This window comes from Phocoena phocoena, chromosome 11 (assembly GCF_963924675.1).
Source record: "Phocoena phocoena chromosome 11, mPhoPho1.1, whole genome shotgun sequence".
In the NCBI taxonomy this organism is placed as follows: domain Eukaryota; kingdom Metazoa; phylum Chordata; class Mammalia; order Artiodactyla; family Phocoenidae; genus Phocoena; species Phocoena phocoena.
In genome coordinates, this window is record NC_089229.1 from 63,370,165 (window position 1) to 63,397,477 (window position 27,313).

Genomic DNA, 27,313 nt, shown 5'->3' on the forward strand with positions numbered 1-27,313 from the left:
GCTCCTCATCCACTCACTCACTCACCCCAGAAAGCTTTTAGAAACTCCAGGACAATTTCTGTCTTGGGTCTGCCTCCTTTCCCGCTTTGTGTGGCCGTACTGTCCCTGATTTGGACCCTTTCTGAGCTGCTTTCCTCTTCCCCAGCTTCTCCTCTAGCTTCACTTCCCCCCAGTCTAGGGTATACAGCTAGTAGGGTTGTCTCAAGGAATACCTGCTGGTGTGCAAAGGAAATCCGCCAAATCTTCATTTACACCTATTTCTCATGTAATTTACTTGTCTTCGTAAAATGAATATTAAGTTTGATGTTTTTTAAGTTAAAATTCTCTTATTGCTCCCTGAAAGACTTACCTTTTTTACTCCTTTTGATTGTCCACCTGATGGTGCTGGCTCTAACAGCCGCCTCCCCTCCATGTCTCCGCTCTCTCTGACCCTCTGGGCTGCTCCTTCCCCAGGTGGCCTGCATGCAGTTTATCAACATCGTGGTGCACTCGGTGGAGGACATGAACTTCCGGGTCCACCTGCAGTATGAGTTTACAAAGCTGGGGCTGGAGGAGTTCCTGCAGGTGAGCTGGGCTGGAGTCCTCACGGGATGAGGCGCTTCGGGGAAGAGGACCAGCTTAGCTGTATCACGAGGAGTTTTTCTTTTACAAGAGCCTAGTCACGGATGCTCCTGGCACCCTGCCTGTCTTCTGTGACCTGGGACTCTGGCCTTTGTGCAGAGGGCTCCTCAGTCAGTCAGCTCCACAGGGCGAGAATCTGACATGGCTACAGTAGGAGCTCCCTGGGTCCTAGGCTCTAGGAAGGGGTCATGGAGGCTGATGAGGAGGCTCCCCCAACTACTACTCTCTCTGCTTTCCCCCAGAAGTCCAGGCACACAGAGAGCGAGAAGCTGCAGGTGCAGATCCAGGCATACCTGGACAACGTGTTTGATGTGGGGGGTTTGCTGGAGGATGCCGAGACCAAGAATGTGGCCCTGGAGAAGGTGGAAGAGCTGGAGGAGCATGTGTCCCATGTAGGTGGTCCTCCTTTGCTGCCAGAACCACTGTTGAGGGTGGGGAGAGAGTGGGGACGTCTGAGCCCCAGGAATCCTGAGCTGACCTGCTTACCTCCCGATCGAGCCTCAGGGAAGCCTCAGAATCCACTGGGGCTCTCTAGCGCATGCTCTGGCTGAGACACTAGTTCATCCGCGGTGGAACACACGTTGACCTCAGGACTGGGTGTGAGGTGGCCTCAGGCTCGAGAGAGGCAGATGTGGCCATTTGTCTTGCACTATTTCATGTGGTCTCAGACCCTGGGCTCACAGGAGTGACATAGGGAAGCCACTGGGCCAAGCTGCCTTTGGGGCCCTGGGTGGAGGGGTCGGGCCTGGGTCCTGACTGGGGTTCAGACTGTGCTGAGTGCCCAGACTTCAGGGCCATCCCCAAACCTGCCCTTTTCATCCTGCAGCTCACAGAGAAGCTTCTGGACCTAGAGAATGAGAACATGATGCGTGTGGCAGAGCTAGAGAAGCAGCTGCTGCAGCGGGAGAAGGAACTCGAGAGCATCAAGGTACCAGGTTACGTGGGGAAGGGAGCCCCTGACTGGTACTGGGTGCTGGGGCCTGGGGATCTTGCTTTTCGTTCCATGTCAGTCATGTCAAGTCCTCGAGAATCCAGATATTAATTCACCCCTGAGGCACTCAAATGAGGGTGGGCTGATGATTTCACCCCATGTTTTAGCTGGAGAGGGAAGCTGGAGCCAGAGTGGGCCAGACACACAGGGGGGTGGGAGCAGGTGGGGCACCTCTGGAGCCCCTGTCTCCTCCTGCCAGCCCACCCCCCTTGCTTCTCCCTCACCCGCACCTCCACGTGCTTCCCCAGCCCAGCGTAATGAACAGGCTCAGAATAGCCCAGGTACTTGGGGCTGTTTATTAGGATATCTCCCAGGTATTCCAAATTGGAGAGCAGGGCCTCCTCACATTTCAGTGTCTTCTCTGTCCCTCACCTAACTTTTTGTTAGTTATAAAATCCTGCCCCAACCCATCTCTTCTTCCACAGGAATACAATTATGCTGGCTCCGTTGAGCTCAGTACATGTGTGCCAAGCCCCTGCTAAGAGTCTGAAGTGCTGAATTGGGAGTATGGAGGGTACAGAGGTGGCTAAGGCAGGGTCTTGTCTGTAGGGGGCTTCCAATTGAGCGACTGTACAAACCAAATGAAATGAGAGCAGGACTGAGGCACAGAGGGCTGAGAGCTGCCATAGCAGGCTGCTGGTGGGTTAAGGAGAGTTTCACAAGGGCAGCCTTCTACCTGGGCCTTGAGGGACCAGTGAGACTGGGCTGGAGCAGTGAGGAAGGACACTGCAGGGCGCCAGCCAAGCAGGCTTGCTCTTCCGCCCCCCTCTTTTGTTCTGCTGCATTCCAGTTTTCCCTGGGTTTCTGCCGCTCTCTGCCTCTGAGTACCCTCCTGGAGACCCTTGGGTAGGAAGTCTCACTCCCAGGAGCATCGCCTGCTGCGCCTTCAGGTGCTCTTTTCTTAATGGTGCTGTCTGCCCAATAGGAGACTTACGAGAACACGAGCCACCAGGTACACACCCTGCGGCGGCTCATTAAAGAGAAGGAGGAGGCCTTCCAGCGCCGATGCCACTTGGAGCCCACTGCCCGGGACCTAGAGTCAGTGGGCAGCGAGGCCCTGGCCCGGGTAGGCCCTGAGGAACTGAATGAGGGCATGCCCCCCTCCGACCTGGACCTCCTGGCTCCGGCCCCGCCCCCCGAGGAGGCCCTACCTCTGCCTCCGCCGCCGGCTCCTCCCTTGCCCCCTCCACCTCCCCCGTTACCAGGTAAGCAGGACCCTTACCTGGTAAAAGGCAAGAGGTGCAGCCTTATTGTGGGGCCAGACCAAAAGCCCACAGTCAGCAGCATCTCCACAGGGAGAAACTGGGGATGTGGCTGGAAGGATGTAAAGTCAGGTGGGAGAGGCTGAGGGAGGGTTAGAGTCCGAGGGAGGCTCAGATTACTAGGGAAGGGATGTCTATGAGCAGATGTGGATCTGTCTTAAGGAGCGTAAAGATGCCGCTCCTGATTCCTCTGAAGACATCCAAGGAGAGGGCTTAGACCAAAGCAGGAGAGAGTGGGTCAGAGACAGCACGACCTGCCCCGTCAGTTAGGACCCCTGGGAGCCACTTGGGCAGGGAGTTCATGCAGCCTCCTTCCCTGATAGTCTTTAAGGACAGGTAGGGTGGACAGAGGGGAGTCTCTTGGCCCCTGGGTCACTGTGCTATTTCTTCTTTTCCCAGACAAGTGTCCCCCAGCCCCACCTCTCCCCGGCGCTGCTCCCTCTGTGGTGTTGACAGTAGGCCTGTCAGGTGAGTGTCCCGAGCGCTCTGGGCAGGGCTAGTGGGACCGAGGGAGTGTGTCCTTGGCTCCTGCCTCACTGATCCTCCTTCCAAATTAGCCATTCGCATTAAGAAACCTATCAAGACCAAGTTCCGGCTGCCCGTCTTCAACTGGACAGCACTGAAACCCAACCAGATCAGCGGCACTGTCTTTAGCGAACTTGATGATGAGAAGATCTTGGAGGTAGCAGGGCCTGGGGCCCTCAGGGCTGGGGTTGGGAGCTGGGGACCAGGTTGCCCTTTAAGGTAGATCTCTTGGCTTTGGAAGAGCCCTCAGACTCAGCCCTCCATGTACCAGAGCTGAGCTGATGCTGGTGTGCTGCCAGCAGGTCCTCTTGTAGGATGAGGCCACAGCATTTTCCCTTCTCATCAACTCCTGCCAGGACCTGGATCTGGACAAGTTTGAAGAACTGTTCAAGACAAAAGCCCAGGGCCCTGCCCTCGACCTCATCTGCTCCAAGAACAAGACAGCACAAAAGGCTGCCAGCAAGGTGACCCTGCTGGAAGCCAATCGTGCCAAGAACCTGGCCATCACCCTCCGCAAGGCTGGCCGCTCAGCTGAGGAGATCTGCAGGGCCATCCACACGTGAGGCTCCCACTGACCTTGCCCTGGTCCCCAGCTAGTTGGTAACCCACCTAGGATCTCCACCTAGGATCCTAGCCTTCCCTGGATTCCAGGGCATTGACAGAACTCCCTCAGTCATCCAGTGGCTTGGCCAGAATTTACTGCATCTGTGCTGTGTGCCAGGCACTGTGTGAGGTGCTGGGGAGTCAGCCCGGACCTTCATTCAAGGAGCTCCTAGCCCAGGGCTTCCCTGGTGGCGCAGTGGTTGAGAGTCCACCTGCCGATGCAGGGGACACGGGTTCGTGCCCCGGTCCGGGAAGATGCCGTGGAGCAGCTGGGCCCGTGAGCCATGGCTGCTGAGCCTGCGCGTCCGGAGCCTGTGCTCCGCAACGGGAGAGGCCGCAACAGTGAGAAGCCCGCGTACCGCAAAAAAAAAAAAAAAAAGGAGCTCCCAGTCTAATGGGAACAGTCCAGTAACACTGGGTGACAACACCAAGGTGGTGGAGGTACAGGCACCTTTGGGAGAACAGGGAGGGCTAGGTAGCTGAGCTTGGTGATCAGGGAAGGCTTCCTGGAGGAGGTGATGTCTCACTTGCGACCTGAAGGATGTATATGAACTCCAGGTCAGGGCCTGGAGGGAGAGGCATGGTGCCCTGAGTACTGAAAATTGACTCTGGCTTTAGTGTAAGGAGGGGAGTAGGAGAGACAGAGGAGAGAGGCGAGCAGAAGTCTTGCAGGCTGGGCCTCCTAAGCCACGTCCAGGTGTTAAGACTTCTCCCTAGTTGCAGAGGGAAGACATTGAAGGGTTCTTAAACAGGGCATGGAATGTGACCCTAGGATTGCTACTGGTGCTGAGTAACACGAGCCCTGGAGTTACTGGAGGTGAGACAGTGAGTGCTCTGCCTCTGGCTGTGTGCCGCTCAAGACCCCACCCTCCGTCCTTGTAGGAGCTGGAAAATGAAGGGATGACAGATAATGTGGGCCAAGGCAAGACCTGAGGTGGTCCCTCCCTCCTACACAGGTTTGACCTCCAGACACTGCCCGTGGACTTCGTGGAGTGCCTGATGCGCTTCCTGCCCACAGAGGCTGAGGTGAAGCTGCTGCGGCAGTACGAGCGGGAGCGGCAGCCCCTGGAGGAGCTGGCGGCCGAGGACCGCTTCATGCTGCTCTTCAGCAAGGTGGAGCGGCTGACCCAGCGCATGGCTGGCATGGCCTTCCTGGGCAACTTCCAGGACAACCTGCAGATGCTCACGCCGGTACGGCCCCCACCTGTATCATGGTTGTCTGCGGCTGCCCCTCCGCCCTTTACCTGCTAGTCCCCTCCCCTGCCAGCCCCTCCCTGACTTTGCCGCATCCCGGCAGGGGTTCACTCAGCCATTCATCTTGCCTTCCAGCAACTCAACGCCATCATTGCAGCCTCTGCCTCCGTCAAGTCCTCACAGAAGCTGAAGCAGATGTTGGAGGTGGGGAGAGGTTGGGGATGGAGGTGCCGGGGCTTCCCAGGTCCTGGGTGGGGGCCTGGCGCTATACAGAGAGGAGGAAGGAGCCCTCGGGTCTTGCCCTGAGTTCCTCCCGGGCCTCCTTTGGACAGATCATACTTGCCCTGGGGAACTACATGAACAGCAGCAAGCGGGGAGCTGTGTATGGCTTCAAGCTCCAGAGCCTGGATCTGGTAAGATGGTGGGGACAGCAAGTGGCCAGGAAGCTGGATGGGGCAGCGGCTGTGGCGCCAGGGTGTTCAGCCCTCTTGCACTGACCCCTGTCCCCCTCTCCCAGCTGCTGGACACCAAGTCCACTGACAGGAAGATGACACTGCTGCATTTCATCGCCCTGACGGTAAAGGAGAAATACCCAGACCTGGCTAACTTCTGGCATGAGCTGCACTTTGTGGAGAAAGCTGCAGCAGGTGAGGGGAGCCTGGCCCAGCAAGCCTGCCTCGTGTCCAGCTCAGGACAATCCCTGGAAGCTATGAGGAGGGGGAGCGCTTGGGTGCCTTTCTTTCTTGCTTTTGTTTTCTTTTTTCTGACCACTTCAAAGTTTTCCGCTGGGGCCATGGGCAGGGGCCACCCCAGAGGGAGCCTTCCTACAGGCACCAGGCCCCACCCAGCCCTTTCCACTTGGGTGCTGTGGGAGCTGGGAGGGAAAGGCAGCGGTGGCTCTTCACTGCCAATTCCCCCAAGCTGGCCCCAGAGCCTGTGTCTCTGTGATGTATGTGAAGTGCTTAGAAAACCCACAAAGCCCCCCACAGACATAGGGTGGCTGTTATTTTTGCCCGCCTCGTGAAACTGGGGCAGGCCTGGGGCAGCTCTGTTTTGGAGCCCAGCAGTCCGCGGCTCACCTTCCCTTGCTACCTTCGGGGTCATGGGCCCACGGCCTCTTTTCCTTTTCCTTGCCCCTGTGAGAGCTTGGCTAGCTTGGTTCGCCCCTCTCCATCCACGCTGGTAGCTCTGGAAGGGGGGCGTGAGGAACCGAGTGAGCCCATGCTGAGCGGGAGGGCTGGAGCTTGCTGTAGTCCTGGGCTGTAGTCCTCAGCCCAGGCTCTGGTGACAACAGTGTCCCTGGAGAACGTGCTGCTAGACGTGAAGGAGCTGGGCCGGGGCATGGAGCTGATTCGGCGGGAGTGCAGCATACATGACAACAGCGTCCTGCGCAACTTCCTTAGCACCAACGAAGGCAAACTGGACAAGCTCCAGCGTGATGCCAAGACAGCCGAGGTGAGCACAGGGTGGAGGCGGGTGGGAGAGGCTGGGGCCAAGGTGCCGTGAGCCTCTGGCGGGCTTAGTTCTGGTTCTTGGGTCAAAGAACTTTTGTCAAGCAGCTGGCTGGCTGAGCATTGGGGGAGAGGGGGCGCTGGGGATGGCAGGCAGCTGCCTCTGGAGACGCACTCTAGGGGGCTTGGCGAGCCCCTAGTTCTTTGCCCTCCCACAGGGGCTGTGGGGGGCTGCGGCTTCCTGTGGGCCTCCTGCCCCTGCTGGGAGCCGGGCTTCTCCTTCCCCGCCAGGCTGACCCCTTCTGCCCACCCCCTCCCCAGGAGGCCTACAATGCTGTTGTGCGCTACTTCGGTGAGAGTCCCAAGACCACGCCTCCTTCTGTATTCTTCCCAGTATTTGTCCGATTCATTCGTTCTTACAAGGTGAGCAGAAGAGAGGCTTTTAAAGAGGAGTCTGGCTGAGAGAAAACTGGTAGGGGGAGAGAGGGCTGGGCTTCAAGCTTGGGCCTTTTCCGTCTCCTCCTCTGACTCCTGCGAGGGAGCAATGGAAGCTGGCCACAGGCCTCTTAGCTGTGAACTGGTGGGCAGGGTGGGGGCCCAGGCCCTTCCTGTCATTGTTTGGGGCAGGAAGTGCCCCTCCAGAGAGTGGCCACCTGGGGTTGCTGGTCCCACTGACACCCACTCTCCACCCTCAGTGTCAGCCCCTCCCCTCACAGCTCACAGCCCCTGTGACACACACACACACACACACACACACACACACACACACACACACACACACACCATCTTTCATGGTTCTTAGGAAGCAGAACAAGAGAATGAAGCCCGCAAGAAGCAGGAGGAGGTAATGCGGGAGAAGCAGCTGGCTCAGGAAGCCAAGAAACTGGATGCCAAGGTGGGTGGGACCAAGAACTGGGGCCTGGAAAACACGGCAAAGGATTAGGAGGGGGTGGAGCAGAGAGCTGGAGAGGAGATGGAGAACTGGAGCCCACAGACCACCCAGAGGGCCTGATGATGGAGTCCAGAGGGATGGAGAGGGGGGCTATGGGAGGGGATTCCTAGGCAATGATGGGGGCTGGGCTGGCGAGCACAATCAAGGGCATCCTCAGACTGCATCTTGGGGCAGGAACCAGCCCCGTGGTACGTTAGCGGTGACTCCCTATCTCTTCAAATGCTCGGCTCTAGACCCCGTCCCAGCGGAACAAGTGGCAACAGCAGGAGCTAATTGCAGAGTTGAGGCGGCGCCAGGCCAAGGAGCACCGGCCTGTTTACGAGGGGAAGGATGGTACCATTGAGGACATCATCACAGGTGGGGCCCTTTTCCGTCCCTGGTTCCTGGCCACTGGGCCCAGCTCCCAAACCCCAACCGTAGCCCTTTGGGCCCTCCTCCTCCGACCCCACCCCCATGGGGCCTGACCACCGTGTCTCTCTCCTGGGCCACAGTGCTGAAGAGTGTCCCTTTCACGGCCCGTACTGCCAAGCGGGGCTCACGCTTCTTCTGCGATGCAGCCCATCATGATGAGTCAAACTGTTAGCCCCCAAGGCTGGGGCCCTTGACAGGTACTGGGCACCACAGCTGCCCTCTCTGCATGCCCACCTCCCAGGACTCCTGCTGGGTCCCACAGGCACCTCCTCTCCTGCATGACTTGGAACCATCCTCTGGCAGCCCCGTGGTGATGGGGACACATGCTCCTTCCCTTGCATGCCCCATGCTCTGAGAAGCATGGCTTATCCCCTGCATGTGCCCTCAGGGAAGTGGTTATCTCTCCCACTAATGCTGTCTGGCTTCTACTAAGACCTAAGGGGTAGGGAGTTGCCAAAACAGGCAGGACCAGGCGCGCGCCACCGCTGATCACTGAGGCTGAGAGTCTCTGGTCCTGGGCCCAGGTATCATTTGTCCTTGTCTCCTGTAAGAGCTCTGGCGGTGGCTTCTGCCCAGGGGCATCAGATGACCCTTGACCTCTGTTTCCTGATATCCAATCTGCCTGGGGTCTCTTCCCAGCTCCTAGATCTTGCTGAGTCTACCTTGTTTCTGTCACTCCCCAGTGGCCTCTAGTACCCCCACCTGTTCTTCTGAATGTGCAGAGCCCGCCCCAGAAATCTCCCTGACCATCCCCTCCAGTCTCTCTTTAATCTTCTCCCTCATCGACCTCACGGCTGGCTCCTGGCTGGCCCTGCCTGTGCGGCTGGGCCCTCAGAAGGTGGGCCTGGCCCAGCCTCCCTGCCTGTTCACAGGCCTCTGTTTCCCCTACAGGCCTCTACCACCAGCCCCTTGTCGTTCGCCACCAAGCCAGGAGCGCCGCACCACCTGCTGGCCCCCCTCGGGCTCCAGGCCCCCACTGAGACCTTCTTGGAGGCAGAAGCACTTCAACCCTGAGTCCTTCAAGTCCAGCCAGTGGACCTGAAGCCCTGGAATTGGCCAAGGGCCCAGCAGAGGGCTATGCTGCTCTCAACCCAGCGTCCATCCTAGCTCTCAAAGCTGCATCTTGCCTGCCGCCACTGTGGGCACTAGGTCTTTCAGGGCCTGGCACTTCCCTGGTGCCTCCAGTACTGCACTTTGCTCCCAAGGTCTTCAACATCATTTCCTCAAGGGTCAGCTCAGGGCTGGAGAAGACCACTTCCAGCTTTAGGCTATGAATGGGCACCTAGGCCCACCACCACTAGAGCCAGAGGGATGAGAGGAGAAAGCAATTTTTTCCTTCTTTTTTCCCCCTTACTTTTTGCAACCCAGTGGTCAGCTGCGATCTAGAAGTGTCCAAGCTTAGGGAGCCCTGGGGCGGGGCCCTGCCAGTCTTCAGATCGTCTTTTACCAGGAGCAAGGCCCTCCTAAGCCTGGGCAGTGTGCCCTAGTGATAAGGGGAGAGGAGAGATGCCATGCTCCCTGCCCTTGGCCCTTTGAGTTCTAGGCTGACGATCCTTGCCGAGGTGGGCAGAGGACTAGTCTTCTCTGCCTAGAGAAAGGGTGTGCCAAGAACGTCCTCACCTTCTTCCCCCAGTTAGGTTTTGTTGGCAGGGGCGGGGTCGTGTCGGTCTTAGCTATTTTCTCCGTCCCCTGCTGGTTTCTTCTCGGCCCCTGGGAGGGAATACAGGGGCCCACTCCTTTTTGTACATGTACCACTTCCTTCTCTCTTGTACATAAACTCCAGACTTTCCTTCTCTCAACAAAGGGTTGAAATACTAGGCCTGACTCTGTCTCCTCTTTCTGAGTGTGGCGGCGGGGCTAAGCTGGCCCTTTAGGCTGACCCGAGCCACGGGGATAGAAAGGAGGCTGGGCAGAGCTGCCACGCTCGGGGGAGGTGAGTGCGGAAGCCTGGAGAAGGAGAACCTGGCTAGATGGGCTCCAGCCACACAAAGGGAGGCAGGCCTGCCGTGAGGCACCAGTGCCCCCTGCTGGCCATGCGGGCACCTGTCCAGCCCCAGCCAGCCCCAGTGCAAGCACACGGAGAAGACAAAAGAGCCACTGGGCACGTTATAAATATTGTTATTTAAAAAACAAAACCAAAACCAAAACGAAACACACATACACTGGGCCCCGGGGCCTGGGCAGGCAGGAGCAGGTACTGATGCTAGAGGGTAAGGACCCCGCCCTCTGCCACCCAGGCTGTGTCCACCAGCCTGTCACTCTTCCTGGGGGCCCCTTCTCACATTACTGGCACCACCCACCCACATGGCATTCACCACCAATCGCTGGTCTGGGGCTGAGGGCAGGGACCGCACTAGCTGTCCGGGAAGCTGGGAGGACCCTTGAACACCGCGAGCGGCCTTGGGAGGTGCTGGCCATGACGTCTTGGGGTTGGGGCTACGTGAGGAAAAGCGGACACAGACCCAACTAAGGAAGAAGTCTGGGGCAGACAGCGAGGGTAAACTAGGCCACAGCCTCACACAGACCCGAGGCACGGTGCCTCATCAGGTCACTGGTGGTCATCCAGCTGCTGCAGGAGCGTCCGCCGCCGTCTTTCCAGCTCACCCTCGCTCAGCTCGCTTTCCGACGTGTCCCAGCCCGTCTGGTGGAGCAAAGGCACAGCTCACCCACAGCTTCCCCCCGAGGGCTGCCGAGGCCTGGGCACAGCGCTGACTGGGCTGGGGCCGGGTGCCTGCCTCTCACCTTCTCCTTCTTGATTCCAAAGCCTGCGGAGCGGTTAGGGAGCTCTGCCCGCCGGAGGTCCCTGTCCTTGTCCTGCTCTGGTTCTTTCTCATCACTCTCCTTGCCCGCTTTCTCCTCAGGGTCTGTCTCGCTCTCAGGACTGTTCTGTAAGAGCCCAGAGCCCGCCTCCTCAGTTCCTGTGGAGAACAGCCCAGGAGGCGGGTGAAGACATCTCATAAAACAGCAGGGCCTTGGATGGAAGTTCCTTCTCTACGCACCGACTTGTGTCTTCTCTTCTTAGTTCTCTTTTTTGGTTTCTTGACTTTCCGAAGGCCATGATCTGGAGACAGAAAAATCCCCACTAAGTCCCTTGGGAGAAGGGAGGCCTCATCCTTTCCTCTGCTCATTCTTCACAGACAGGGACCTGTCTGAGGAAGTCTCAGTCCAGTTTTCCTTCCTTCTCTCCGTTTCCTGCCTGGGCAGGGACGGGAAGTTCTCCTTACTCTCCGACAGGTGCAGCCGTCCCAATCCACTCTACCCTCAGAGGGTGGGGCTCCCCGAAGGCCTCCTCTCCAGCTCCCAACTGCTTACCTGATCCAAGGAGAAGGCGGGAGGATGGGGAACCCCGTCCTCCAAGGGCAGCACCCCCACTTTCAACAGAATCAAGTGAGGAAGAGGGCTCAGAGCCTGACTCTGAGGGGTTCCGCCGCCTCCGCCTGGGGGGCCGGAGAGATGGTGGGGGCAGCTCTTCATCTTCTGACTCAGAGCCCTGAGGAGATGGGCAGACACGTGTCAGCACAGAGGTTACCTGGGCTCCAGAGGCCCTCAAGTATGGGAACTGGGGACAAAGAGGAGAATCCAGGACCAAAGGAATCCTCAGATCTTCCTCCAGGGGAGGTGATGGAGGAGGAAAGCAAGAAAAGTGGCTCTTATTTCCCCCAGACAATCCAGCCTCACCCCACATCCTTTCTACCCGCCAACTCACTGAGGGCGAGTGGGAACGCTTGTGATGGTGCTTCTTGCCCTTTCTGCCGTGTTTCCGGCCTTTGCTGTGGAGGTGCTGGCATTCAGTCTGGTGGAGGCAGAGGGAGGGGTGAGGAAGGTTAGCCCCAGGAAGGACCCTGCATTCCACAATCCAGTCTTGCCTCCTCTTCTGAGGCTAGGGCCTTAGGTCTATCCAGGGTACCCTAAGACCTCCCCTTCCTTAGTTGTCCGGGAAAGGAGAGCCCTGGTGATAAGAGGTTACCGAGGCTTCCGTTAAGCTAGCCTCAGGTGTTCAAGAGCCTGGGGCAGATGCAGAGGACGAGAAGCTCTGCCTCACCTCCAGTACCTGCAGGAACTCCCGGAAGAGCCGGATCCGCTCCGACTCCAGGGTGATCTGCTCAAAGGCTGAGTCGCACACAAAGCGCTCACGGACCTTGAACAGGAGAGCACTGCTGATCAGACCAGCCCCAGCACAGCGTGATGCCGCCATGAGCACAGGGCAGGGCTGGGGCAGAGGAAGGACGGGAGCCGAAGCTGGCCCCGAGCCGTGCTATGACTGGGGCGGGCCCCCGGTGGTGGAGAAGCACCGCTGCCCTCAGCACTGAGGGGGTGGTGTTTGGTGCCAGGCTGCAGTCCTGACCTCTTCCCAGGCAGTGCCCAGCTCCACAGCAGGCACAGCCTGCCTCAGCATGCTTCGAAAGGCAGCTTCTCTGCGTCGCAGCCTTCGTGCCTCCTCCTTCTCCCGCTCTCTCTCCCGCGCCTCTGCTTTCTCCAGCAGCTGAGGGCAGACGGGACACAGAACAGCGTCACCCAGGAGGGTGGGCGCCCCGACTCACCCAGACATACCTTAAAAGGTGGGAAGTTGGAGCCTGGGCTCCTACTATCATTCCCTGAACTGGGGGAAGAGTCACACTGGGGCAGTGAGTGAGAAGGCACGGAACAAGAGTGAGGGACGAGTCTGAGAACGGAGCCCTGGCTACAGCCCCACCCCACGTGGCCCCTCACACTATTGAAAGTCAGCTTGATGTTGCCTGCATCCAGCGCAGCAGCCCTCTTGTCAAAGCTTATGACGTGGGCGAAGTCCTCAAAGGCTGTGTTCACCTCCACGCAGAAGCCCCGGTCCTGTGGGCACAGCAGCGCATGAAGCAGGGGGCACCACAGGCCCGAACCTGAAGCTGGCTGGCCTCCAGGGCAGGCAAGGGTCAGACTACAGGATGCTCAAGGAGCCCCCTCCCCGGGAAGGGATCCACAGGACTGGGATGCACTTGGAGACCAAGTCGTCCAAGTCCTCACCATCTGATAATTAAGACTCCCATGGCCCACCCTTGGCTTGGTTGTCACAGGGAACTGGGGGCAGGGGTTGGATCACAGGGGCAGGTGTGCAGGGTGTGTGTGTGTGTTTCTCACAATTAATCCTTTGTCCCTTTGGCTTAAAGCTTGAGCCCCTACTGGGTCCTCCTGCTGCTCAGTAAGTTCCTTGCATTCCAGCATCTGCAGGTCCCACCCTCGGGCTATATTTATTGAGTGCTTACTATGTACCAGGTACCATGCTGAGTGTTTCACACACATTACCTCATTTAATCCTCACGTATCTGAATTTAAGCACAAGTCCTAGTATACTAATTTTATGCAGAAAAAGAAACCAAGGTTTGGAGGAACTAGCGCCAATTGCCCAAGGTCTTCAGGGCTAATATACGGCTGAAGGAGAATTCTGTCCCGGGTCTTTCTAACAACAAAGCCCCTACTTTTAAGCACTACACCCACACAGATCACCTCATCCACGGGACAAACAGAGGCCATCTGGTGTACAACTCCCGAAACACTATTGAAAACACCACACACAGACCTGGCGCTGTGCTTCTCACCTAAGCCTCAAAACACCCCAGTGAAGCAGAGGCTTAGGAGAGTTCTCTCACTTGGCCCAAGACGACTCAGTGGAAAGTGGAGCCACTGGCGTGCGAGGTCTGGGGCACGGGCCCAGGTTCCCTCCCTCTCCCTCCACTCAGCTCGAACTTGCCCCGGCCTTCCTGCTGATGGCAGAGGCGCACTCTTCTTGCTTCTTCCAAGAGGACTTCCTCAACCCATGCTCTCCAGCCCTTCTCCTCAAACATACCAATCTCTCTCGCTTAGGGAACTGCAAGCTTCAGTCTCACCTCTTCACTGGCTCCTTCCGTCAAGCACACAGCTCACTTAACCTGGAACACCCCTTCCACTCTGCTCTCCACCTTCCTCAAGCTAACCACCTCTGCTTCTTTCCCTTTGTTTCAAAATCTTTAAATGCAGCGCAAAGGAAAACAAACATTTATTAAGCCTACTATAAGCAAGATACTACAAATGTGATTTAATTTCACGACCTTGCACGTGTTATCATCCCCATTTTACAGATTAGGAAACTGAGGCTCAGAGACATTATATAACTTGCAGAGGTCTCAACCAATAAACAGCCAGGAGTTACCCAACTCTAAATAAAGCCTGTGCTGCACTCGCTCTGCCCTCTTCACGGACACTGCTCTCCTAGAGGTTGTTCATGTCCCAAGAGTCAACTCCAAGGACGCCTTGGTCCCCACTCTTCTCGTCCTCTGTTCACTTCTTCAGTGCTCCCCTCTCCAGGGTCCCCTCCTGTCTCTGACCTCTTTTACCACCTCTCTTGCATGTGCTTGTTCCCCTGAGACCTGCAGTTAGTCTTTTCAATCTACACTGTCCTTCGCAATCTCATTCCCCACCTCTCTCCTCATTTTCAGACCCATACTAGACTGGATATTTCGCAGACACTTCAAATTCAGCAGATCCCAAGAGAATTCATTTCCTGGGAGACCCCCACCCCACTCCCATGGATCTCTCAGGTCCAGATCTTCTGTCTTTCAGCTATTCCAAGTCCAGGACTCTGCACTACCCTATGGGATGCGAGGTACCATCACAGTCTGCCTGGCTGGTAGATGGTCTCAGGGAGCCCTGGGTTCATCTGCCTTCCATAGGCAGGAGCCCAAAAGGGGGAAGAGGAAGGAGGAACTATCTAAAGAAGATTCTCAGGAGGTGTGGAGACACAGGACTCAGCAAGGATAGGACTCCCACAGGCCTGTCAGCAGTACCGGCCGCTCTGTGGCTAAAAGTTAAGAGTCCAATAAAATTTAGCTCTCCTTGGATTAGATATTTCTACTTTATATAATTATCCTATTTAAAATTTGCTATGTGCTTTATTCCTCCCTGCCCCTGGTTGCTTTTGAGAATAATTCCAGAAGTGGAATTCCTATTTTCTCCAGCCCTGTTCTTCCTGCTTAATCCTTACCAATGGTGCCATCGATCCACTCCTGACATCTCCAACTCCTTCCTTCCCTCAGTTTCACAAAAAAATGCGTCAATTCTACTTCTGCGTGACTCTAGCCTACTGGTTTTAAACTTTATTTCTATTTTAACGGCAGAAACATTTTTTTCCATAAAAATCTTATGCAGAACCTCGATGTATAAAAGAGAAACAAGCTGTTACACTTGAAAATACAGGAAGGAGCATAAAGTCCCCCCCACTCCCCCACCCCCTCCGGCTTGTCCCAAGGCCCCTCTGAGGAGACCTAGGGAGTTTCAGAAACTACTGGAACATCACAGCTCTGCTCACTGGCCATCCCCACTGCCCTCGCCGAGCTCACTCCCACCTAGATCACTGCAGCAGCTCCTGCCTGGTCTCCCTATTCACCCCCCATGCTTCGAACCCTGCCTTGAGTCCATGCTGCCCAGATTTTTCTAGCAAATGGCCCCAGCAGCAGGAAAGCGGTCTGGGGGTGAGTAAGAAGAGGAAGACTCAAGCTCAGAATTTATCTTAATCACTGGCCACTACCGCTTCTAGTATCCTGAGGCTTCGAGTCCTGTCCTCCTACCACGCGTATCCCTAAGCGTACAAGCACTCTGGCTGCAAGCGCTGCTCTACACAACCACCTGGGCTTTTCCAAGACACCAGCTAATCACATCATTCCCAGCTCCCCATTACTTACAAGATAAAAATCCAAATTCCTTATTTTAGCATTCAAGGAATTTTACAGGCAGGGCTCTCCTTCCCAACTGGGGCATGTGGTTCCAGAGGAAGCCACAGGACATTATGATACATCTTACCTAATGGTAAGTAATTTTAAAATATTAAGTTTGTATTAACAGAGAAGTATTATGGTATTAAAATGCAACACCTGCATGAATTCTTAAGGCAAAACACAGGACTTTAAAGAAATGTGTGTGCAGTGGGACATTCCCCGCTTTGTTCTCAGACCCTCTCCACCTCAGGTACCAAGCTACTCCCCTTGGTAATCAGGTGAAGTCTGACGGAACACTCCCCATTTTTCAGACGAGGAAACATGCTCAGAAAGATTAAGTAATCTGCTCAAGGTCACACAATTTGTAAGTGGTTAAGCTGGACTTCTACCCCTGCAGTCCGCCTTCACAGTCCTGCTCCTAACCACTATCCACACTGCCCTCTCAAACCCATGAGAATGGTCTTCACTTCCACAAAAAAACATGCTTCTCTTTGTTATCTTTTTTGAAACATGGGGCTCTCTTAGTCCATCACTCACTTTTCCCCCTTTGATAGACATGGATATTGAGAATTCTCCAACGTGCACGTGCGATCAGAAATGGCAGGTGAATTCGCTCCCACATCACGGAGGTGACAGGAAGGAGTGAGGATAGATAAGGAGGACAGGCCCCTTCTAAAAGGCAGTGGCATCTCAGCTCAAGTCCACTGAATGCCTCACAAAACGAGCCTAGTGCTGCTAGATAATCCAAATTTCCAAGAGACGCTGAAGATCCAGATTTTAATTGTAATCTCTTGATTTTAACATGTTAGCATCAAATTCCAAATTTTTCTAAAACTCTGTACAGGCAGAAGGAACATATCTGTGGGCTACCAGTTTATGATTAGCTGTGCTGCTCGCTCCTCTTTGCTCCTGTGGTACCCTACGCCCAGGACCTCCACCCTCCTCCACCAACTCGTTCTTAGAGGTGCAGTTCAAATAGCAATACTTTCGATTCTCTGTCTTAACGCTTGCCCCTCTGTATAGCCACTGTCATGTCATCTTCCTACTAGACCATGAGCTCCTTATGGGCAGAAATTGTATCTTATTCATTTGTGTGTCCCCAGCGCACAGTAAAGGATCACAGTAGCTATCTCCTGAACCGAGCTGCAATGCTCCCACAAAACAGGCCTTACTGGGGAGTTCTGTCCTGGAAGCTTGCCCTGCACCCAGCCTGCCTCCATCCACAGGCCCAGGCTTCCCTCACCTTAAGGATGTCCTTAATGATCTTCTTCTCATCATGGAATCGGGCCTTCAACTCCTCCACATAGAACTTGAATAAGTCCAGAGGGGTGGAGCCTGCGGGGAAGGGAGGGAGGGGGGCCTGGCGGGCGGCAGCTTCCCAAGGTTTGAGGGTGGGGTTGAGGACAGGACCAGGGAGTGGGAGTGCAGAGAGGCTGGCAGGGCAGAAAGCCAGGCTAGAGGAGGGGGAGCCCAGCTGCCTTACCCGGCTGGCCCAGCATGTTGGCAAAGCGGACATCAGTGCTGACCGCTGGGTACAGCTCCATCCAGGTGGACATAGAGTGCAGCTGCCCTGTCTCGTGCAGCTCATCCAGGAAGGTCTAAGCAGGGAGAGGCCAGTTACAGGGAGAGTGAGCAAGGGAGGGAGGCAGAGCCAAAGACTGGGGAAGAAGACAAGAGCTGGCAGAGAGAGGCAGGGACAACCCAGACTGAGGAAATGCAGGCAAGAGGCAGAGATGAAGAGATATGGATGGGGAGGCAGAGAGCAATGTGAAAGCACAGAGTGTAAAACAGAAGGGGACAGACTTAAAAGGAAAATGAGCCGGACCAAGAAGCAAAGCAGCGGAAACTTGCCTGCAGCATTATCTTCCCATGACTTGGTTTCAACTTCCCAAATGTGTTACAGCCAAGTAACCCCCACCACTACCAATACCAAGGCCACCTCCAAGCTGGGGGACAAGCTAGCTATGCCTGTCTGGCTCCCCAGCGAAGGGAAATAAACTTGGCCTAGCTGGCGAGCCACGCTTGTAGGGCGCTCTCTGCTGGCAGTTTCCGGGTGGTGCATATGTCTAGTCTCCCTAGAGGAGCACAGCCCAAGGTTGAGGGGACACAGCGGGAGCAAAAGTGCAGGCACAGAGAGGCCTTGTGGAGCTGGGACAGGGCTGGGCATAGAGAAAGCAGTGGGACTGGCCGAGAAGAGGCAGGGCATGGGTGAAGAGGTGACGGTCTGGGGCAGAGCTGAGCTCTGATCCAGAGGGCAGCAAAGCTACCTGAAAGGCCTCCCGGTTCTTGCGCTGCTGGCGCCGCTCCCGAAGCCGGGCCCTCTCTCGCTCCTCCTCCTCCTCCCTCTCCAAAGCACGGATGTGCTCCTCAAAGCAGATCAGCGCATCTTCCTTGTCCATGTCTAACCACAGGGAGGAGGCTCAGTGGGCACCACACCAGCGGGACACCCTCTCAGACCCAGAACCCCCAGTGCTTCAAAGATGCTGCCCCTGTAGGTGCTGGGGACACCCAGGGTGGTGGGGTTGGGGGAGCAGGGGACTCTGCAGGAGAAGCTATTGGAATGATGGTTCTTGAGGAGGGTTCCTTGATTATATGAGAAAAAATTAGAAGTATTCAGCTCTTGTGAATTTGGTTACTAGAAGTCATCATACGAAATCAGTTATCTCAGGATCTGAGATTTCATTTTTTATGGGACTGGGAATCAATCAGGCTTTGATATAACTTCAGAAGGTGAATATCTGAAGATACTGCCTGTGATGATAGGCCAACAGCCGCTTATTGCAACATGTGTGACCACTTAAGGCCCACCCTACCAAGCAATTTAAGACCATATTCACATGAGCTATAAAAGTCATCTCCAAGTCTTCTGATTCCTACTCCAGTGCTCTTCCCCCAAGGACACACATTGTCCAGGTCAACAGTGGACCCTGGAGGGAGAAAGGAGGTGTCCCGAAGCACTCTGGGATCTCCAGAGTCCAGAGAGGTTCTGGGCTGAGTAAGTGCTGGGGACTCCTAGACATCCAGGAGGGCAAGAGGTGCAGGGGAGTGGTTTGAGGCTGGTGCTAGGGGTCAGTGAGGAAAAGGGAAGGGACAGGAAGGAGTGGAGACCCAGGCTTACTCTGTAGCTGATGGTCCTGAGCAAAGCTGGGGTTATCCATGAGGTACTGCTGGGCCTGGGACCATGTGGTTTGGAAGTTGACGCTACTCATCCCATCCAGGATGCTCTTCAGGGCCTGGATGTTGCGGCGCCGGAGCTGCTTGGCCTGTTCCTAGGGAGCCACAGGGTCAGGGTGAGGCAGGGCAGGCTGGAGCTACTCAAGTGGGCCTGGGTAGAAGAATACCTGGGGAAAGGCAGGCAGCCTGGGGACTCTGGGATGGCCAGACTCGAGGCCTTCATGTCCCCGGAAAGGGGAAGAAAACAGGTTACAGACCAAGCCCTCCCACACCCAGAGCTGTAGGCCCAAAGCATAAATGGGGGATGTGTAGGTGCCACACCAGCTTCTGAGTAAGGAGCTGGGACCCTGAGGGCAGCAAGAAGTGAATGGCTGGGTCCACAAGGAAGCAAAGACATGGAAGGTCTTAGATGAGACTGTGACTGATGGATCCAGCCCAGTGACTGTTACCTTCTCCTTCTTGGCCAGGAAGAAAAGGACATCATCATAAACCTCTTTTCGATCCCTCTCGGGGACCACAGCCCAGACCTCCAGCTCCCCAAAGGTCTGTTCTGCCCGCCTGTGGAGCATATGGGCCGTGAGTAGGCAGGCAGAGAACAGAGACTGGGCCCACAGGTTCTCAGGGTTCCCAGGCCCCACCCCAGCCCGGCCCCCTGACCGGTAGCGGGTGGTGGAGGTCATGCGCTCATGCTGCTCCAAGAAATGCTGCAAGGTCTGCTTGGCCTCCTTGGCTTTTAGCCGGGCCTCTTCCTTCTCCTCCTTCTCCCGCTGCGCCTTGTAGGCATTGAATGCCTGCTTTTTCTCACTCAGTTTGGGCAAGGCACTGGGGTGGACAGGGTGGGAGTGGGATGGGGACAGAGAAGTCAGCCTGAACCACGCTGCACAGCCCACAAAGCAGGGTCATGGCACACTGGGGACAGGTCTCATAGAACTAACAGGTGTCCATGCATGGGCACAGCAGGCTGCAGGGGCTCCAAGGGCACAGGGAGGCAAGACAGGTAGGTCTCTGGGATGTGGGGAGGGTTAAGAAGCAGTGAGGGGACAAGACGGGGCTCTAAGACACTGCTAACACTGGGCCCTTTTGCTTTGGGGTTCTCAAGTTGCCGTCAGGCCCCTGCCCTATCCAGCCCCCTGTTTCCCCAATTAATTCAATTCAAATCAATTCAATTCAACAAGCATTTATTGAATGTCTCATGTCAGATCCCTTTCCCCTCCTTCTCCTGGAGGCTCTCCAGCTTCTCTTTCCCAGCACACTCACCCATCTATCACTCTCCTCACTCTGGCCCCCTTGGGGTTTCCTGGGGAATCCCTGGCTCAGCTGCCCCCATGAACAAGGTCTGGAGGGCCTGCCCAGACCTACCTGTAACGGGGGTCGGTGACCACCATCTTCATGGCCTGTTCCCACGAAGCATTGGAGGGGACAGCCTGGAATGGAGCAGGCGGGGGTCATGGGGCCTGCCCATCTCTTGCCCCCTCCAGGCCTACCCTGGGAGCCCCACTCTCAGCACCTTATCCCTCAGCAGCTCCTTGAAGGCCTGCTTTGCCTTCTCCCGATTGCTCCAACTGAGGCCAGACCTCTCTGGTTCTGGCTTTGATTCCTCTTCCTCCTGCTGTGGTGGCTGACGCTGTCCAGCAGAACTGGGGGGCAAAGGGGACTCAGCCACAGTGTCCCCCAGTCCCTATAGCTTTCAGTGTCCTGCGTGATCAGGACACTCCCCCTTGCTCCCCAGGGAAGCCATTTTCTGTTCCTCAGAGGTCATGCCCAGATCTTCACACCCTTCCCGAGAAACCTGGCAGAGGTCAAGGGTTGAACCCAGCTGGGAGCCTGAGGCCAGTGTCTGGAATGCCATGCGGGGCAGCCCTCACCTGCTGGGGCCCTCCTCTGGCTGCTGCAGGAACCCCTGCTCCAGAGGCTGGGCAGCCTCTGATACATCGCAATCTTCACTCCCACCTGGCTCAGGTTCTAGGAGGCCTGTGGGCACCAAGGTGGGGCCAGGCGGCACAGGTGGGGGGTCAGGCTGTGGCTGAGAAGGCTGAGGCTGTAGTGTCCGTGGCTGCTGCCGTTTCCTGCAGGTGAGCCGGAAGGGCAGTGTCCAGTAGAGCAGGGATAGAGGTGGTCAGGGGCTGGCTGGTCTTTCTATCCTGTGAAGGACTGGGGCCAGAGCAGACCACTCCACAAGGAGACTGAGAGCTGGCTCTTCCTCCCACAGAGTAGGGATCATGGGGAGAGGCCACTCCCACCCCTTGGGTGGCCCCAGGTACAGGTGGATAGGTAGGCAAGGTGGGCAAGTCACTCACCCTGCAGCCTCTTGTTTGACTAGAGCTGCAACAGGAAAGGATAACATGGTTATAGGGTAGCAAGGGCCACACCCAGAGCCCCTGCCTGGGCCCACCCCCTCCTCACCCTCCAGGTCATCCAGGTCCTTGGGCCGGGTCCAGCGGGACTCCTTACTCTGGTTGTTATAGTAGTAAGGTTTGCCTGTGTCCGACTTGTACTCTTTCCAGGGACACTGGGATAGCAGGAGCTGTAAGAGAACGGGCCAGGGAACATCAGTGGGCTGGGCATACCACAGTTGGGGGAGCTAAGGGGACCCAGTGAGTAGGGGACACAGAAGCGTTTAGCGACCACCTGGCCTGGCTCAACGTGGGGGAAGGTGGACTTCCTGAGATCCTAGGGAGGTCGGGGAATGGTCAGGGATCTTGGGATCAGAGGAACCACGTGTATGGTTAGAGACTCAGGGGAAGCCAAGGACGTGGAAGGGTCAGGGCAGCTGAAAGGAAGGGACAGAAAGCCCCACTCAGGACCTCTGCCTTGGACTTGAGCACGCTGGGCTTCTCCCACACGGACTGCTTGTCGTCAGCATTGTAGTAGTAGATGCGCCCATCAGGGGCCACGTGCTCACTCCACAGGGCCCTCTGGGGGAGGGGAGGGTGCACAGAACGGTGGTCAAGGCCCCTTTCCCAAAGCTGCTTCTCCTCACCCCAAAAATTTAACGATTAGCACCCCTTTTCAGCCTTTCTACCCAGAGACCCCTGAGCTGAAAGAACTCACCGGAGGGCCCGTCCCAGCCACAGCAGCTAGAAAAGAAGCCAAAGGAAACATATTAACTCCTTGCTCCAACCCCTATCTGATCCCCATCTATTCCTCCCTTATTCCATCCCCAATAAATATCCCCTGGTCCCATCAACATCCCAGGATCCCTGGCATCCCAACAGGCATGATCCGGGGTGGGCTCTAGTCCATGGTCCCCTCTCCCCCCCAACCTCCGAGCCTGGGGGGAACAGACCCCCAGAAGACTCACAGCTGGCGGTGTCCGCACCTGGAGCCGTCTGCCGAAGAAAGAGGAGGGGGAAGGGTTGGGGCCAAGCCCAGTGGCCCCCAAGACCCAGGCCATGGGGGATGAAGAAGCAGGCCAGGCCAGGATCCAAGTATCCTGCTCCCAGGGATCTCTGCTCCCTAACAGGCTTCCCCTGCCCTCTGGGGCCATGGCTCTAAGACCCCAGAGGGAAATTTCACAGCAGCTCCTTTCTTCGTTTTCAAGTGAGAGTATTTTGTTGAGTAAACCTCCATGGCACATCTTTTCCACAGTGAATACCAAATGCCGCATCATACCCAGACTCTACTACACTGAACAACAGCACAAGAAGGTACAGAGAGATCCCCAGGTACTGCTGCTTCCTCCAGAGACACAGAAGATGAAGAGGAAATTGTATTCAAGTGTCCACAGTGCTAACTCTGTGAGGGTAAGCAGTGTCTGGCATGAGTGTGTTTCCTTAAGGGAGCTGGGCATAGCAGGGGGAGTAAAAAGAGAGAATGTATGTGCCTTTGGGGAAGAGTGAGAAACTAGAAGAGCTGAGTACATGGCTGGACTGGAGAGGAGGACTCAGTGTGGGGAGTGCAGCTGGGCCGAGGGTGGATGCGATAAGAAGAGGGAAAGAATGGAAGCCATGTCCCTGTGCTCCAAGTCAGGCCCACTGGGCTGCAGGGCAGAACCTACTTCCTGTCCCCTCAGTGCTTACCGCTGCGGTGACGGGCACCGCTGGCATCAGCATCCCTGGCATCATGGGTGGTACCATTCCTGGTATCTATGGATACAAAGAAGACAAAAACCAGCTACCAAGGTGAAGGTAAGCACAGGCTGTAAAGGGTCCTGAGAGATCCTGTCGGGGCTGTGACCCTCACATGGGCGCCTCCGCGGGCAATCCCCAGGCTCTGGGCTCTTAGCCGAGCCTCAGACTGTCCTCCAGCCATTCAGCAGACAAATCCACCTGGGCCTGGCCCCACGTTCCCTCCCTCCCCACCCCAGCTTCTCAAGTCCGGATATCCACTCTCACCTCTACCCGCAGCTAAAATGACAAGGGTTTTCTGAGGCTCTGGTACAGGGGAGAGGATTACCTGTGTGAGTGGTGGTGGCGCCCCTATTGGTGGAAGCATTGGGGGCATGATGCCAGGTGGCATGGGGGGGATGGCCGGTGGTCTCTGACTCATCGGGGGGAGCCCCATTGGAGGAAAAGGTGGGGGGATTCCTGGAGGAGGCATCTGGAAACGAGGAAAGGAAGAGATCCTGAGCAGAGAAGACACTGCTTTGTACCTGTCAGGAAAGAGCCACTCGGCTCCCACCCCAACCCTCCACCCTGGCTCTGAGACAATTCCAAGGTTTCGGTTTGAGAGGCATGAAACCGCCTCCCTCCTCACCACTGAGACTGATAACAGGGGGTCCCTCTGGGTATAACAGGCAAGCACGAAGCTTCTTGAGGCAGGGAAGGGAGAGGGAAAAGGGAGGTGGAACTGCCACCAGACTGCAACTGGAAGGCTCCACTGCTTCAATGCCTGTCCCCAAAGAGGCCTTTCAGACGCAGGGCCAGAGGCAGGTGTCCAGTCCCAAATCCCCCAGTCCCCTGCCTCCTACCTCTTTTTCCCCAGTTTGATGACCACCAGTTGCTATTCCAGCCTGACTTTTTTGTATAAAGAATACAGACAAGGGGAATTCCCTGACAATCCAGTGGTCAGGACTCGGCACTTTCACTGCTGAGGGTGCGGGTTCAATCCCTGGTCGGGAAACTGAGATCCCACAAAGCCATGAGGCACGGCCAAAAAAAAAAAAAAAAAAAAAAAGAATATAGACAAGGAGCAGTGAAAGAGAAAGACAGCCCCACCGTGCCCTCACACTAAGGGGGTCTTTTCCCATCCACTTCTCCTTTCCCCAGCCCCTGTGTGTCCCAAGGACAAAAAGACAAAGGGAGAACTGTCAACTTTATGGACTGAGAGCTTAAAAGCAGCTCCTCCCACCCCGATGCCCAAACAAAACCATCCCTCATCCAAGGGCAACAGACGGAGGCATTACACAAAAACCATACTGGCGATGCAGCAGTGCTAGGGACTAAGGAGTTGGGGGTGCAGGCTGGAAAAGCCAAGCCCAGGGAAAGACATAAAACTTACGAAGGGTGGTGGCATCATGGGGGGCCCCGGTGGGAAGGGGGCAGGCGCTGCTGGGGGCCGGGGACCAGAATCGGGAACCGACTGTTGAGGGAGAGAAAAGTCATAGGACCCAGGATGGGCAAAGAGATGGGCTTTTGCAGAAGGGAAGCAGAGGGGTGAGGATGAAAAAGGAGCAAAAGTTCAGAGGAAGGGTCTCCAAGCCCATTTTCCTGCCCGCTCCCAGCTCTGAGCCCTGGGTAGCTCTGCTCTCTCTTCTGCTAGCTCAGAGCCAGCTGGCTGAGCTCCTTCAATGTCATCTTTATTTTGGAAGTTTCCACTTTGCCAAAGCCAAGAAAAGATGGAGGAGGCTCTACTACAGGCACAGATGGGCTCTTCCCAAGGCTTTTCACCCACCCTCCTGCCTGTGGGCAAGGCTGTGCTTCTCTTAAACCAGGCAAACAGAGGTCTCTCATCCCCAAAGTACTCAGGGAGGAAGTGGCCTCTCTTCCTGTTCGCCTACCTGAATTCACCCAGTACAGAGACTCAACCCAAAGGTCTCTAAACATAGTCACTAGTCCTTCCTAAGTACTAGTTTCCCTAACTCTCCTCTCTTTACTACCAGTCCCCTCCCCTAATTGGCCTCATCTTTAGTCACTCACTCACTCTGACATCTTCCATTCCCATTCCCTCCCTCTTCTCTTTAGCTTTACTCCCCAGTCCCTGCACTCAGTGGCCATCACCTCCCCTACAGATTCTGAATTCATGTCCCAGTGCATGAGGCTTTGAACAGCCTAGGTCTCCCTGTCCTACACCTAATGGCTAGCCACATCACCCCACTTAGTTCTCAGAGTAATTATCACTTGCTCTAAAAAGCCTTCCTGACTCTATTTAAAGCACTTCCAATTTATTGTGATCCCCTTTTTAGGTTCCTTACATATACAATTTCGTAATTATTATGTTTGCTTGGATATGTTTCCCCTTACCAGAGAATAATAACATTCCATGAGGGCAGAGATCGTATCTGACTTGTTGAAAGCTGGATTCCTGGTATCTGCCGCAGTGTCTGGCACATAATGGGTACTCAACAAATATTAAGTGAATGAACGAACAAATGAAGGAACAAATCCTCTTTATATAGAACCTTCCGATTCTAAAAATTCATCCTATAGATATAGCCCTACATGTGTGTACAAGGTTTTCAGATCAGCATTATTTGTAAAACCGGAAGACTATAATAGCCTAAATATCAGCAAGGAACTATGTACTTTTACACAAACATAAAATGGAATACTATGCAGTCATAAAAAAAGAATGAAGAGGCTCATTGTCTTGATAGGGAATAATCTCTAAGATACATAAACAATGGGGGGGGAAGCAAAGTGCAGCAAAGTTTTATTACTTGTATAAAAATTGGAGACAAAAGATGACATACAAGAAATGAGAATGGTGACAGGTGGAAAGGAGAATTCTGTTTGCCCTTTTGTAACTTTGAATATGACTATATTTACCCTTTCAAAAAATTTTTTAAAGTAAACTAGGGCACAGAGATGCAGCTAAAAGGCTCTGCCCTTCCTCCTCTTTGCTTGGAAGGTGGGGGGTGGTAGGGAGGAGTTCCATAGAAAGGTGGGAGCTGGCTCACTGCTGCCCAATTTCCCCACTTTCCCAATTATCCCTATGGTATGAAGGCTCAGCATCTAAAAAAGCTTCTAATCTCTACTTTTAGCAATATCTGTACTTCCTCTCTTCCCACCCATCTTGTCCTGAGAAGGAAGGGTAAGTCAAACTACCCCAACATGGATCACCTTTTCTCAGGGATCACACACTCTAAGCCCTGTATTCAGACCTGCTCCTGCCCCCTGAAACTTTCTTCCGCGTGGAAGTCAGAAACCAATCAACATGGGAGGAAATCCAATTCTCTGTGCCACACTTTCCCACCCAAGCTGCCTCAGGATCCTCTCTAACCTCCCAGACGCTACGTAACCATCTTTGGGTCCTCCCAGGCTCCAGGGTCGCCCATCTCAGAGACTGGTGCCACCATTCATACAGTTGTCCAAGATAGAAATCTGTGAGTCACTCACCACACCTCCTTCTTTCTTGTCAATACATCAATGAGTCCTGTTAATTTTACCTCCTGAAGATTTCTTGAATCCATCTATTTCTCTCTGTTTCCTCCTCCACCCCTACCACCCCTCTTTTTTCATCTGACCTACCTCAGTGGCCTCTTGACTGGTCTCCAGACACCCACTCCAACCTCAGGTCACGCATGTTACTCCCCTGCTTAAAACTCTTTAATGGGTCTGGGAGGCTGTGGCATGTTTGCTCCCCAACTGCCTTGCCTATTTCACCCATGCTGAGCTCCTTCTCTCAATCCTCCCACCTCGGACATCCACCTCTGCCTGGGGCAATCTTCCTTCCAAGCCCACACAACTCGCCTACATATCCTTCACATCTGGCAGTCATCGTTTCTTCAGGAATGCCTTTCTCCAACCCAGCGAACTAGTCAGAACCCTCTTTTACACACTCAGACACCATGTTACCTCCCCCTTCAGCAATTATCCACTGGAATTTTACAGTTATTTGTACAATTCTGACTGTATTCTTACTTTATGTGGTACTAATAAAAAACAAATGCTGCCAATTAAATTATGATACTCCACTGATTTTAAGATGCATCTTGACTTCAGAAATGTTAAAATGTGAGTCTTAGAATCAATGAAATATCTGGCACCTCCACTAGGCTGAAAACTCTAAGGGGCAGGGACTGTTTTTGCTTACTCCAATATCCTATGCCCATTGTATTTTCCTCACCACCCCCTATTGGCGCACAGTATGTGCTATTATTTCTTGACTTACTGACTGAATGGTCTTGGCAAATCCCACAAAACAAAGCCATCTTAAGATCTAGCAGTTATTCAGGTAACACAGAATGTCAGAGCTGGAGAGGATGCTGGCAACCACTCTAGGCAGTCCTCATTTTTCAGATAAAAAAC

General features: G+C 55.0%; 2 protein-coding genes across 8 annotated transcripts in view; one reads left to right on the forward strand and one right to left on the reverse strand.

The window, feature by feature from the left end:
* Positions 1 to 9,825, forward strand: part of FMNL3 (formin like 3) — a 55,696-nt gene extending 45,871 nt beyond the window's left edge. For 2 of the 3 annotated variants that reach the window (XM_065887897.1, XM_065887898.1), the window contains 16 exons: positions 454 to 564; positions 864 to 1,013; positions 1,448 to 1,549; positions 2,538 to 2,817; positions 3,274 to 3,342; positions 3,432 to 3,556; positions 3,756 to 3,958; positions 4,959 to 5,193; positions 5,332 to 5,400; positions 5,529 to 5,609; positions 5,714 to 5,843; positions 6,491 to 6,651; positions 6,969 to 7,070; positions 7,450 to 7,542; positions 7,833 to 7,956; positions 8,902 to 9,825. In XM_065887897.1, the coding sequence (XP_065743969.1) occupies positions 454 to 564; positions 864 to 1,013; positions 1,448 to 1,549; positions 2,538 to 2,817; positions 3,274 to 3,342; positions 3,432 to 3,556; positions 3,756 to 3,958; positions 4,959 to 5,193; positions 5,332 to 5,400; positions 5,529 to 5,609; positions 5,714 to 5,843; positions 6,491 to 6,651; positions 6,969 to 7,070; positions 7,450 to 7,542; positions 7,833 to 7,956; positions 8,902 to 8,990 (2,124 nt within the window). In that variant the 3' untranslated portion in view covers positions 8,991 to 9,825. Of the gene's footprint in view, positions 1 to 453; positions 565 to 863; positions 1,014 to 1,447; positions 1,550 to 2,537; positions 2,818 to 3,273; positions 3,343 to 3,431; positions 3,557 to 3,755; positions 3,959 to 4,958; positions 5,194 to 5,331; positions 5,401 to 5,528; positions 5,610 to 5,713; positions 5,844 to 6,490; positions 6,652 to 6,968; positions 7,071 to 7,449; positions 7,543 to 7,832; positions 7,957 to 8,090; positions 8,208 to 8,901 lie in introns of all 3 variants that reach the window. The other variant, XM_065887896.1, reaches the window with a different exon arrangement.
* A 733-nt stretch (positions 9,826 to 10,558) lies between these two features.
* On the reverse strand, positions 10,559 to 24,419 carry PRPF40B (pre-mRNA processing factor 40 homolog B). 5 transcript variants are annotated; one of them, XM_065887814.1, is made up of 25 exons: positions 24,345 to 24,419; positions 23,301 to 23,444; positions 22,925 to 22,990; positions 22,207 to 22,234; positions 21,957 to 21,982; positions 21,710 to 21,820; positions 21,309 to 21,429; positions 21,203 to 21,227; positions 20,771 to 20,971; positions 20,413 to 20,542; positions 20,265 to 20,299; positions 19,563 to 19,727; positions 19,355 to 19,463; positions 18,850 to 19,000; positions 17,999 to 18,132; positions 17,215 to 17,329; positions 16,975 to 17,066; positions 12,721 to 12,837; positions 12,356 to 12,493; positions 12,053 to 12,148; positions 11,717 to 11,803; positions 11,323 to 11,500; positions 11,010 to 11,071; positions 10,753 to 10,896; positions 10,559 to 10,651 (listed from the first exon to the last, which is right to left on the reverse strand). In XM_065887814.1, the coding sequence occupies exons 1-25, from the start codon at positions 24,360 to 24,362 to the stop codon at positions 10,559 to 10,561; spliced, it is 2,586 nt and encodes an 861-aa protein (XP_065743886.1). In that variant the 5' UTR covers positions 24,363 to 24,419. The 5 variants fall into 5 exon arrangements, with proteins under 5 accessions (XP_065743886.1, XP_065743885.1, XP_065743887.1 ...); XM_065887813.1 differs by having other exon boundaries at positions 20,265 to 20,329; XM_065887815.1 differs by lacking the exon at positions 21,710 to 21,820 and having other exon boundaries at positions 20,265 to 20,329.
* Between the last annotated feature and the right edge of the window lie 2,894 nt (positions 24,420 to 27,313).

What these genes read in the sequence shown, in the direction of transcription:
- PRPF40B (XM_065887813.1), bottom strand. An exon ending in TGGGCACTGCCTGGGAAGAG is followed by an intron (nt 12,149 to 12,355) that starts GTCAGGACTGCA and finishes CTCCTGTTCAAG; the next exon opens with GTCCGTGAGCGCTTTGTGTG. An exon ending in AGTTCCTGCAGGTACTGGAG is followed by an intron (nt 11,804 to 12,052) that starts GTGAGGCAGAGC and finishes TGCCTCCACCAG; the next exon opens with ACTGAATGCCAGCACCTCCA.